Raw genomic sequence first — 13,843 nt, 5'->3', positions numbered from 1 at the left:
GATCGGGTCCCCGTGCTTATGCTTGAGAGGATGGATGAGCAGAACTCTCTGGTGCTGTGGTGAAACTGTCAATTTCTTCCTTAGTATCTCCACCCTCTTCCTCAACATTATCTCTTGGTATTTGAGAAATGTCGATTTTGGGTTTGGTGATGTGGGCTCTGCTTCTAGTCACTGTGTTAGCACCAATGGCATAGTCCCTTGGCATGATAGTAAGGCCGCTTAGAATCTTCAGTTTTGTCTTTGCAATAAGGCCCATGATGAGAGTGGGGAATGACAATATTGTTCTTGAGTTTCTTTTGGTGATGCTCTTTGTGAAGAGGGGGTATATGTGTCCACATATGTCGATCTCTTTACATGTGTAGAGATCATAAAGGAAAATGGTCCTTGGCCCGGACAGTGTTGTCAAGTTTATGACTGGATATAGGTTGTGGATCATGACATATGCTAAAGTCCTCATCTATGCATTGAACGAGATGGTGTTCATCGACTTCTTATTGAGCAAGCCACCAAAAAGCTCCACCATTGGCTCAAGAGAGTCCAATCTGTCATCATAGTGTACGGCGATTGGCTGAGAAGGTGGGCGGACCTCTAAGAATTCTTGGATGGAGTCCCTTGTGATGACAAATTCCTTGTGTCGCACCCAACAATTAATGTGGTCTCCATCCACAGTGGCACTTGAGAAGAATTCTCGAATGATTTCTGCATAAACATTGCCACTTGGATTCAGCAGCTTCATCCAAATTCTCTCCTTATACACTTTAGGTATGGAAGTGTTCTCAAGAGTCTCCAATCTAACGACCCTTTCCATAATAATTGTTGCTCGTTTGTAGCAATCATTATATGCCATGTCTGCCTCAATGGACCTGAAGTTGTCGGAGTCCGTGCGTGGACGCTTGGAGGATTTCTTGGAAGCAGAATGCTTGGTGGGAGACATTTGCACATATAAACACAAAACAAAGAAATACAAGTGCAAAACACAAAACACGAACATTAACTTGATTAGTGTTAAGTTAGTTCATAAAAATAAACACAAAAACTTAAGACAAAACACAACAGTGTCAAATGAACATGGTATAAATGCTAAAAACATGTAATTATCATTAAAATGCAAAAAAAAAAAAAAAAAAAAAATGACAACTGTGCATATGTGTGCATCAAGTATGCATGAGGTATGCCTAGGTGATGCATGGCAAGGCATGAATAGGCATAGTTGGGTCAAAATGTGTAAAACATACACCCAATGATCAAAACATGTGAAACATGTTCAATCTTGGGAAATCCCAAAATTTGGAACTCATTAGAGTCCAAAACAACTCAAAAATGCCACTTAAGCATTTTATCAAACACTTGATATGCAACACTATACTTAACATGTGGGTAATGCATAAATATGTGAAAAGCTGCCTAAATACATGTTAAAATTGCCACATGGGGCCAATATAGTCACAAACAAGTCACTTGAGACAAAGCCCAATCAAAAGATTGACAAAATTTTGACCAAAATTAAGGTTCCCAACCCATTTTTCAAAAATCCCCAAATCAAGTAACCTAGAACAATTTCTCCATAATCTAAGGAAAAAGAAGAAAAGATTGTTGAAAACATACCTTTGAAGTGATTTTGCAAAGATTGTACTTGAAGTTTGTTGTGGTTTTGAGTGAAAATTGATTTGGGTTTGAAAGAGACACGAGGAAGGTGAAAAGAGGGAAACTGAAGTGTATTTGAAAATTTGTCACATCAACCTTTAAAACTGAAAACATGCGTTTTTCGTGGGTTACCTACTCGCGAAGTTACTCGCAAAAAATGCATTGAAGCACAAAACCTTTCGTGGGAAGTCTTTAGTTGCAAGACAATCGCGAGAGTCTTCGTCTGAATTTTGTGTTTTTCAAGTTTTGCCTTAACATATTTTCACGGGAAGAGCTTAGTTGCGAGCTTCTAGCGAAAATGCCTCTGAAGAAGTTTTTGATGAAAAACATGAAAAATGCAATTTGAACAAAAACTCAAAACACAAAAGTATAAAAACACTTTCAAAAACATATAAAATACTCAAAATCTTTTTGGGTTTGATCTACAATCAATTGAGTATACACATCACATTTGATCATGTAGAATCACACAAATGAAATAAGCATTTATTGAACAAAAGTCTTGTGTGTTGTGTATGAGTATCAAATGTGAAATAGTCCTTAGTCCAAAGTGAAACTTCAATGATCAATTCAATCAAGTCATACACAACTGGAACTAGGTCAAGTGATCTATTTCAATTATGGAAATGAATATATATGACCTCTCACAAGAAAATGATTACAGATCTTTGAAGTTTTTCATTTGACTTCTTTACAAATCATAACATTTGATCATTTATGAACAGTACATCTCATTTTGAGATTGGTGCCTGAAATTTTTGATATTTCAATATTGTATAAGCTTTTGGCTTTTTGAGCACCATATATTTCAATACAAGTCGTTTTTCTTTTTTCTAGTCAAATACTAGTATGTGCGACAGCTTTTGCAGCTCATTATCTCTTTTCATTTTAAGATTTACATTTGTTGAGCTCTTTAAGCAAAAAAAAACAAAAAACAAAAAACAAAAAAATAGTGGGAAGATGTATAGACACAAGTCTATGCAAGTATCAAATCCATTAAGACTATTGACCAATCATTCATGACAAGCTTGAAGATCGATTTATAACAGTCATAGATAGATTTCAAGATTTTTCCCACAAAGATAGATGTGCATACATAACAAGCTAAGCTCGTAAATGCACTACACCATTGATACGAAGGTACTAGGCTAAACTCATATGTGATATACACAACACAAGTTATCAAACTTTTTGAAAAATTTTCAATTTTTATAGGTTTTTGAATTTTTTAACACACTAAAAAACGGATCATGTAAAGTAAGATCAACACAAAATAGTTGTAAATCACAACTTTACATGTTTAAATAACAGTTTTCAGTTTTTTTTTTAAAAAAAATACGTGTTGGCGGAAAAATGTGTAAAAATGCATCTAATATTGTTTAAAACTAAAAACATGTGTTTAAAATTATGTACCAAACTATTTTTTGTATCATATTTAACATCTCAGCTACCAAAAGCTACGAGTACACAAACTGACACTCATCATCAATTCCATCAATCCTAGGAATGAATCTCTATAACTTGGTGATCAAATTAATATTCTTGTAGTTGTAGATAGATTGCTTAAACAGCCTATAGCTTGGATGAATCTCTATAACTTGGTGATCACATATTCTTGTAGTTGTAAATAAATTGCAGCCAACTTGGATGAATATATGTGAGTGATCCTAACTAATCTAAACTAATCTTGTTGAGGATCATAATCAACTTCAAAAAAAAAAATTGGGACTAAGGCTTTTTGTGTTGTGGACAAGGATATTTTGCATTTATATAGCTTAGAAGTGAAGCGCAATATCTTAGTTTTTATATAAAATTGACAGTAGGCTAATTAGTGTTGCTTATAGAAGGCTCGACCAAGTATATGACTACATACACAACCCAACTTGAACATAATTCGATTGCATTCAAGCTAAGCTTTTTTTTTTTTTTTTTTTTTTATTTGTTGAGCTCTTTAAGCAAAAAAAAACAAAAAACAAAAAAAAAAACAAAAAACAAAAAACAAAAAACAAAAAAAAAACAAAAAACAAAAAAATAGTGGAAGATATATAGACACAAGTCTATGCAAGTATCAAATCCATTAAGACTATTGACCAATCATTCATGACAAGCTTGAAGATCGATTTATAACAGTCACAGATAGATTTCAAGATTTTTCTCACAAAGATAGATGTGCATACATAACAAGCTAAGCTCGTAAATGCACTACACCATTAATACGAAGGTACTAGGCCAAACTCATATGTGATATACACAACACAAGTTATCAAACTTTTTGAAGATTTTTCAATTTTTATAGGTTTTTGAATTTTTCAACACACTAAAAAACGGATCATGTAAAGTAAGATCAACACAAAATAGTTGTAAATCACAACTTTACATGTTTAAATAACAGTTTTCAGTTTTTTTTAAAAAAAAATACGTGTGGGTGGAAAAATGTGTAAAAATGCGTCTAATATTGTTTAAAACTAAAAACATGTGTTTAAAATTATGTACCAAACTATTTTTTGTATCATATTTAACATCTCAGCTACCAAAAGCTACGAGTACACAAACTGACACTCATCATCAATTCCATCAATCCTAGGAATGAATCTCTCAAATTAATATTCTTGTAGTTGTAGATAGATTGCTTAAACAGCCCATAGCTTGGATGAATCTCTATAACTTGGTGATCACATATTCTTGTAGTTGTAAATAAATTGCAGCCAACTTGGATGAATATATGTGAGTGATCCTAACTAATCTAAACTAATCTTGTTGAGGATCATAATCAACTTCAAAAAAAAAAATTGGGACTAAGACTTTTTGTGTTGTGGACAAGGATATTTTGCATTTATATAGCTTAGAAGTGAAGCGCAATATCTTAGTTTTTATATAAAATTGACAGTAGGCTAATTAACAAGCTCAGTGTTGCTTATAGAAGGCTCGACCAAGTATATGACTACATACACAACACAACTTGAACATAATTCGATTGCATTCAAGCTAAGCTTTTTTTTTTTTGAGAGAATGTATTCAAGCTAAGCTTGAATAAGGCTGATTGTTATTATTTTTAAACAAGATAAGGCTGATTGAGTTTCGGGTTAAATGCTAACGAGTTCTTTCTTAAATGATACTGTACTACCTTCTCATATAATGAGTATACGAGCATGGTTATACACTTCTACTTGATTAGTTCACTTATGTAATGTGGTAATTAAATTCAGTCATTCAGTAATATTTGCCTCCCTGTTTTGAATTAGTTCACGGATGGTGTACCATATTTCCCATGATGGTAAATCTGCACAAAACATATGTAGAACCAGAACTTTATATTTCTAGAATAAAACTTCATATATTTATGGAGCACACCGGCAAATCACTCCTTGAACTCTTACTAAGTCACAGAAACAAACTTACATCACATAGCACTAATCATTAAAAAAAGAAAAGAGCTCCAATCATTTTCAGTCTTTCACCTTATACGCAGAGTAATATCTCTTTAAAGCTTTAGGAAGATAGACAGGCAACAAGAACCCAAAAATGTTGAAGGACCAAAACGCCATATTAGCAATGGCAAGCCCTCTCCCAACATACAATCTCCTTTTAGACCCTCCAAACTCTTCATCAACCTTTGAGAACTCACTCCTCAGCCAGTCATCAATGGTAAATAACCTCTTTGCATTATAGCACACCGGCACAAAAGCACGAACTGGCAATGAAAACATGCCCGAGAATGTCACTCCTTCCATGAAAATTTGGCTTGATAGAAGAAAAACGTGTGGTGCTGCTGCCTTGATTCCTTGTTGATCACCTTCAAAGATGCCATGAAGTATATATGCTATGGGGAGGAAAAGACCAACGATTGCACCAACAAAAACATAGATTCGAAGAATCTTGTTTTGAGGGCTAAAAACACTTGGTTCCTTTGAAGGGTGGAGGGGTGGGAATGCAACCTTTGAAATGAAGTACATGTAGAAGGGGGAAAAGATGACAAAAGCAAAGTCTTCAGGGCCTACCATGCCACTGGCTGAGAAGATAATAATGACAGCAAGAACGTTGAGCTGACGGAGAGAGAGGAGCCCAGCTTTGCGTGAAGGGTATTTGGTGGTGGTGGTGGTGTTGGTCTTCAAGGAATTTTGGTCATTGCTTTGTTTATTTTCATATTCTTGCTCTTTTGGGAGGCTAATATCATTGCAAGTTGGCCCAACCCCACCTGACATTTTCTCTCTTTCTGGGTGAGAGACTTGGATTAGGATATAGGGGAATTCTCTTGCTTGAAATTAAGAAAGGGAAAAAGAAAGAAGTGGAACTAAGACCAAAGAAACTTGGGTTAGGATTTTCTTGCTTGAAAGTAAGGAAATTATTGAGTTGGGGATTCTCAGTTTTTTTGAAAAGAGATGGGAAATAAGAACAAAAGTGAGGAGAGAATTTATGGAGATGGAAGATAAGAGGTGAAGCGGTTAAGGCGAAGAAGGCGAACAAGTGGCAGTTTAATAGGAGATTAAGGAATGAAATGGATACGTGGCTTGTTATGTTGGGAAGAAAGAAAATGTGTGGTCTAAATCTTATCTCTTTGCGTTTGTGGTCGCTGTTTGTCAGATCAGATGTCCCTGAGCTACTTACAAGCCATAGGATTCGGTGTAAACAGGGAGGTGGCATATGCTGTTTCTGCGTCTTCTCACTAGCATGAGTGGACCTCACACACTTGTGAGATCCACCTCATGTGAGGGGAACACTTGCAAACGGAAACAACACGTATTTTCTCGTAAATTGGAAACAAATTAATGTAATAGTGAGTGAATGTGACCCCTCTGGTGTGCTCATCTTAAAGCAAATAAATACCAGCTTTTGTTAATTGAGTTTGACTTATGTTTGGTAATTTTTCAATTATATATATATATATATATCGTATCATATAATAAAAGTTGAGTTTAGATGTCATGATTGCATCAAGTAGCTTTATTAAATTTTAATTTTTTTTATATTTTTATATTTTAATAAAAATATATATACGATTTTTCTTCTCCTATAATTTTTAAGTTGATAAAAATCTTAATTTGATTATAATACAAATTCTTCATCTAATCCATCTAATCCTTATTTTTTACAATATATTTGTTCTTATTAATTTCTTTAAAAATTTTAGATTTTTAGATTTTAAGAAAAAATATATACGAATTTTCTTTTCCTATAATTTCTAAGTTGATAAAAATCTTAATTTGATTACAATCCAAATTCTTCATCTAATCCATCTAATCCTTATTTATAATAAAAGTTGGGCTTAGACGCCATGGTTGTGCCAAGAGGCCTCACTAAATTGTAGAAATTTTTTTAGATTTTTAGATTTTAAGAAAAAATATATACGATTTTTCTTCTCCGATAATTTCTAAGTTGATAAAAATCTTAATTTGATTATAATACAAATTCTTCATCTAATCCTTATTTTTTACAATATATTTGTTCTTATTAATTTCTTAAATTTTTCATCAAAACTCAGATTGACAACAAGTTGCCAAACATTGAGATGTCCTATATTTATTTATGATGTATGAATTGCATGTTTAATTAAGAATTGATAAATAAAACTTAAAGTTATATAAATAAAACTTAGAATATATATATATATATATTCTATAGCTATATTTGTTACCTCACTTTGAAGGCTTCACAACATCATTGTTTTATTTATTTGATTTTTAAACCAAATTTTTCACTACAAATGTGTTTCTCTTATATTTATGTGTACTTCGGTCCACTTTGGTTATATTCGGTCTTATTTGGTCCCATTTAGTTCATTTGGTCCACTTCGGCCCTATTTGGTCCACATTGTACTTATTCAGTCCACTTTTGTAAACTTCGGTCCTGTGACCTATCCGATCCACTTTGGTTCTATTTGGTCCATTCTGTCCACTTTGACCCTATTCGGTCCTATTTAGTCCACTTTGGTTCTTTTCGGTCCATTCTATTAACTTTGGTCCTATTCGATCGATCCACTTTGGTCCTATTCGGTCTATTCTATCTATTTTGCTCGTATTCGATCCATGTTGTCCACTTTGGTCCTATTTTAACTAATGTGAATATTAATTATTGTAATTTTAATTTTTCAATATCCATAATTTATATATTTAATAGTGTAAAAAAATTAGAGCAAAAAATGGAAAGAAAAAAAGATGATAACATGGCCGCAAATATAGCTCAATAGAAGCATAATAACAATAAATTCTACACTTCCACTTTTAGATATTATAGAGATGGGTGAAATCAAGCGTGAATCAACCAGCTAGCATTCCCTATCAATTAGTTTAATTATGATTTTTTTTTTGGGACATTGTATTAAAATTTAGAGAGTTAAAATCTAAATCGTCTTTATCAAGAGTACATAAAATAAGATTTGTGCTACCCAACCAAAAGAAAAAGATAACAATATAACAACAAACCTAGACGTCCCAAAACCAAAAATCTAAAGTAGAAAAAACGCTCAGCAATTTACTGACATCCTTTTAATACTGTCTAAAAATATGTATCTCTAAATTTATAGAATGATTGCACCAATTTAGATTGTTTGCATTTATTTGAAATGAAGAAAAAAAAAACGCACACTTGTAAGAAAATTAGCTATAATGAGGTTCCACTCATGTTAGGAAATAGTGAAGTGGCTTGATTTTTTTATACCCCTATAAATAGTGGGGATAAATCTTATTCGATCACATTTGGTTATATTCAGTCCACATTGGTTCACTTTGGTCTTATTTGGTCTATTATCTAAACATCAGTCCTATTTGGTCCATTTTGTCCATTTTAGTCCTGTTTGGACCATTAGGTCTTATTTGGTCCACTTTGGTTATATTTGGTCCATTTTATCTAGTTCAGTATATTCTCGTTTTCGGTCCACTTTGGTCCATTTGTTCTACCACTATAAAAAGTGGGGATATATATACATTTAAAGGATAGATATTATATGGTGAACGGATCCACCAGCCTATTGTTTGATGGCCCACAGGCCATGGATCGCATGAGGGCCATACCATAGGCCCGACCCATATTGGTCGGCTCGAGACAACTTGAGAACTATTACAACCTCAGGGTCCAGTGTTGCTTGGAGCCTGTCTCTAATGTATCTCGATAATGCCTTGGGGGAGGTCGCTTGCCGAACAATATCTGGTGTCAGTCGCAAGTTCCAAAATTGACACACCCACTCCCAAAGTGGGACCCCTTTTTGTTAGGGATAATCCCAAAGGGGCCCCATTTGCACGAAAAGCCGTTCCACGCAATCATAACAAACCCACTAAGCAAGCCTATAAATAGATGGGAAGAGGAAGGAAAGGGGGTTGGACATTTTTGGGTGAGAGAGCAGAAAGAGAGAGAAAACTGAGAAAGAGAGAGACAGAGCTTACTCGGGAATCATTAGAGATTGTCAAAAAGGTAGAAGAATTGCGTTTCTAGGAACTTCCCATTGTAGGATACCCATACTCACACAACAACAAATAGATTGTGAGCACAGCTTGGTAAATAGCCCATTAACCAGGAACAGACCCAGGTAGGGGCCTAGGGCCCCCCAGGCCCAAAAAAAAATTAGTAGCTTAATTTTCAAAAAAAAAAAGACTTGGGCCCCCTCCAAAATCATGAATCATTAACGCAATCCACGTAAATCTTAAAAAAATGCAAATCCAAAAAAATATAAACCTAATAGTGTTTTATGTCTTTTATTTTTATTGGTAGATGATTGCATCTTAATATATTAAGAAATAATGATTTTTGTGTATTTGTCTTGGTTGAATTTTCTTAATACTATATGGATATGTATCTGATTTTCTTTTTTATTTTATTTTTTCGCTTATCTCCGGCCCCCCTAACTTGAAATCTTGGGTCCGTCCCTGCATTAACCGAGCTGTACACGCTATAATTGGCACCGTCTGAGGGAATCTCCTACTNTTCACATGCCAAATATATGTAGAGCCCATACAATCAAACTAGAAATTCAACTACAATAACAACTGTGTGCATCATTTTTTATGATTCCAAATACATCAAAACTCAGATTGACAACAAGTTGCCAAACATTGAATGTCCTATATTTATTTATGATGTATGAATTGCATGTTTAATTAAGAATTGATAAATAAAACTTAAAGTTATATAAATAAAACTTAGAATATATATATATATATATTCTATAGCTATATTTGTTACCTCACTTTGAAGGCTTCACAACATCATTGTTTTATTTATTTGATTTTTAAACCAAATTTTTCACTACAAATGTGTTTCTCTTATATTTATGTGTACTTCGGTCCACTTTGGTTATATTCGGTCTTATTTGGTCCCATTTAGTTCATTTGGTCCACTTCGGCCCTATTTGGTCCACATTGTACTTATTCAGTCCACTTTTGTAAACTTCGGTCCTGTGACCTATCCGATCCACTTTGGTTCTATTTGGTCCATTCTGTCCACTTTGACCCTATTCGGTCCTATTTAGTCCACTTTGGTTCTTTTCGGTCCATTCTATTAACTTTGGTCCTATTCGATCGATCCACTTTGGTCCTATTCGGTCTATTCTATCTATTTTGCTCGTATTCGATCCATGTTGTCCACTTTGGTCCTATTTTAACTAATGTGAATATTAATTATTGTAATTTTAATTTTTCAATATCCATAATTTATATATTTAATAGTGTAAAAAAATTAGAGCAAAAAATGGAAAGAAAAAAAGATGATAACATGGCCGCAAATATAGCTCAATAGAAGCATAATAACAATAAATTCTACACTTCCACTTTTAGATATTATAGAGATGGGTGAAATCAAACGTGAATCAACCAGCTAGCATTCCCTATCAATTAGTTTAATTATGATTTTTTTTTGGGACATTGTATTAAAATTTAGAGAGTTAAAATCTAAATCGTCTTTATCAAGAGTACATAAAATAAGATTTGTGCTACCCAACCAAAAGAAAAAGATAACAATATAACAACAAACCTAGACGTCCCAAAACCAAAAATCTAAAGTAGAAAAAACGCTCAGCAATTTACTGACATCCTTTTAATACTGTCTAAAAATATGTATCTCTAAATTTATAGAATGATTGCACCAATTTAGATTGTTTGCATTTATTTGAAATGAAGAAAAAAAAAACGCACACTTGTAAGAAAATTAGCTATAATGAGGTTCCACTCATGTTAGGAAATAGTGAAGTGGCTTGATTTTTTTATACCCCTATAAATAGTGGGGATAAATCTTATTCGATCACATTTGGTTATATTCAGTCCACATTGGTTCACTTTGGTCTTATTTGGTCTATTATCTAAACATCAGTCCTATTTGGTCCATTTTGTCCATTTTAGTCCTGTTTGGACCATTAGGTCTTATTTGGTCCACTTTGGTTATATTTGGTCCATTTTATCTAGTTCAGTATATTCGCGTTTTCGGTCCACTTTGGTCCATTTGTTCTACCACTATAAAAAGTGGGGATATATATACATTTAAAGGATAGATATTATATGGTGAACGGATCCACCAGCCTATTGTTTGATGGCCCACAGGCCATGGATCACATGAGGGCCATACCATAGGCCCGACCCATATTGGTCGGCTCGAGACAACTTGAGAACTATTACAACCTCAGGGTCCAGTGTTGCTTGGAGCCTGTCTCTAATGTATCTCGATAATGCCTTGGGGGAGGTCGCTTGCCGAACAATATCTGGTGTCAGTCGCAAGTTCCAAAATTGACACACCCACTCCCAAAGTGGGACCCCTTTTTGTCAGGGATAATCCCAAAGGGGCCCCATTTGCACGAAAAGCCATTCCACGCAATCATAACAAACCCACTAAGCAAGCCTATAAATAGATGGGAAGAGGAAGGAAAGGGGGTTGGACATTTTTGGGTGAGAGAGCAGAAAGAGAGAGAAAACTGAGAAAGAGAGAGACAGAGCTTACTCGGGAATCATTAGAGATTGTCAAAAAGGTAGAAGAATTGCGTTTCTAGGAACTTCCCATTGTAGGATACCCATACTCACACAACAACAAATAGATTGTGAGCACAGCTTGGTAAATAGCCCATTAACCAGGAACAGACCCAGGTAGGGGCCTAGGGCCCCCCAGGCCCAAAAAAAAATTAGTAGCTTAATTTTCAAAAAAAAAAAGAATTGGGCCCCCTCCAAAATCATGAATCATTAACGCAATCCACGTAAATCTTAAAAAAATGCAAATCCAAAAAAATATAAACCTAATAGTGTTTTATGTCTTTTATTTTTATTGGTAGATGATTGCATCTTAATATATTAAGAAATAATGATTTTTGTGTATTTGTCTTGGTTGAATTTTCTTAATACTATATGGATATGTATCTGATTTTCTTTTTTATTTTATTTTTTCGCTTATCTCCGGCCCCCCTAACTTGAAATCTTGGGTCCGTCCCTGCATTAACCGAGCTGTACACGCTATAATTGGCACCGTCTGAGGGAATCTCCTACTCAACTAAACTTCCAGTTAAAGTCTACTACCTTTGAAAATGGGAGACTAGCATTAATATCAACATCTCAGGGCTTAAGAAGGCATGAAAGAGAGCAGAAAAGGGACCAGGATCGCATGCATGAAGAGCAAGTAGTATAGTTGGATTTAGGGGAAGGTTCTTCGTAGGGGTATAGATCAACATCTTACATCCCCGAGCAAGAAATCCACGAAAGAAGGGATTAGGAAATGGAGCGCCTACGCAAACATCTCAGAGAGTTGGAGTTAGAAGTACGGGGAAGACGTCAAAGAAGGAATCGTGATGAATCTCCTAACAATTCTGGCAATACAGGAGAGAGCAGGAGGGAGTCCTCCCACCAAAGTAGTTCGTGTCGATCAAGAGAAAGACTGAGCGATGCACGGACTCACCCAACCGACATGGGTGTCACAACACTACAATGGATGCGATGAGTCGGGAACTATGGAGAGTTGCTCGATCGCCATTTTCTGATGAAATTGAGCGTACTTAAATGCCAAGGCATTTTAACCACCCATCGTTCATCTCATATGATGGTAAGGTAGACCCTGTTGAACATGTCAGCCATTACATCCAGATGATGTCACTTCATAGTCAGAATGACGCACTTATGTGTAAGGTATTTCCTTCTAGCCTTGGGCTTATAGTTTTAAGGTGGTTTAATGGGTTAAAAAAGGGGTCAATCCACAATTTTGGGGAACTAGTTCAGGAGTTTAGGACTTGATTAATTACTTGCAGTCGGGTACCCCAACCTATTGATGCACTATTGTCCATGAAGATGGGGACGGGAGAGACTCTTCAAAGTTATGTCAACCGATATTGGGAGTTGTACAATGAAATTGGGGGAGGTAATGAGAAAGTGGCCGCCAGTACTTTAGGTTAGGACTTCCTCAGGATTCTGAGCTAAGAGATTCGTTAACCATGCGACCCCCCAAGAGTATGCATCAGCTTATGAGGAAAATTGAAGAGTACAAGAGGCTAAAAGATGACCAATAGCAAAGTAAAGGTAAGGTTTCCGCTACTTCATACTATGCAAAGGATTCATGGCTCGGGGGTTTTCAACTGAGATTGAGGAGAGAAATAAGAATTCAAGAGCTTAACACCTAAACTGGGGAGATTAATGTAGAATTCAAAGACCTCGTTCATAAGATTTTGGAGTAGATTAAAATGAACCATATTTTCGATGGCCAAGAAAGATAGGGGGTGACCTAGCAAGGAGAAATCAGAATCTATATTGTACGTATCACCTGGAAAAAAGGCACACAACCAAGTAGTGCAAGGTATTCAAGGATCTTTTGGAACAGCTGGTGAAATTTGGGCATTTGAAGGAGTTCATAGTTGCACCAGAAGGCAACACAATAAGGCAGACATCAAGGAATTGAGGGAACGCTCTTGCCACCATCGGGGGTTATAGAGGTTATACACACGACTTCAATTGGCACTAATTTGAGGCGACGGAAGGGGATCCTAAGTGTGGCTTCAGTAAAAGATGCCGAGGATAATGATCGGCTTGGAAAAAGGCAGAAATTGAGCAAAGAACCGATTGAATTCAGAGATGAAGATTTGGAAGGAATGACCTAGCCGCATGATGATGCCCTTGTAGTTACCTTTAAAATTAGGGGTTTGATAGTGAAAAGAGTGTTAATAGATTAAGGAAGTGAGGCTGAAGTAATGTACCTCGACCTTTATATGGGGTTAGGATTAAAGCCCGAGGACTTGTCTAAGTATGACACA

At 35.2% G+C, this 13,843-nt stretch overlaps 1 protein-coding gene across 1 annotated transcript; it reads right to left on the bottom strand.

Moving 5' to 3' along the window:
- Positions 1 to 4,938: 4,938 nt before the first annotated feature.
- On the bottom strand, positions 4,939 to 6,137 carry LOC111998959 (uncharacterized). The gene has a single exon (XM_024031087.2). It carries the CDS (start codon positions 5,844 to 5,846, stop codon positions 5,091 to 5,093), a length of 756 nt encoding a protein of 251 aa, XP_023886855.1. The 5' UTR covers positions 5,847 to 6,137; the 3' UTR covers positions 4,939 to 5,090.
- Positions 6,138 to 13,843: the final 7,706 nt, after the last annotated feature.

The sequence above is a fragment of the Quercus suber genome, unplaced genomic scaffold, assembly GCF_002906115.3.
Source record: "Quercus suber isolate HL8 unplaced genomic scaffold, Cork oak 2.0 scaffold_5, whole genome shotgun sequence".
In the NCBI taxonomy this organism is placed as follows: Eukaryota; Viridiplantae; Streptophyta; class Magnoliopsida; order Fagales; family Fagaceae; genus Quercus; species Quercus suber.
Note: the sequence above shows the minus strand (reverse complement) of the source record. Positions and strands in the feature narration are given on the sequence as shown.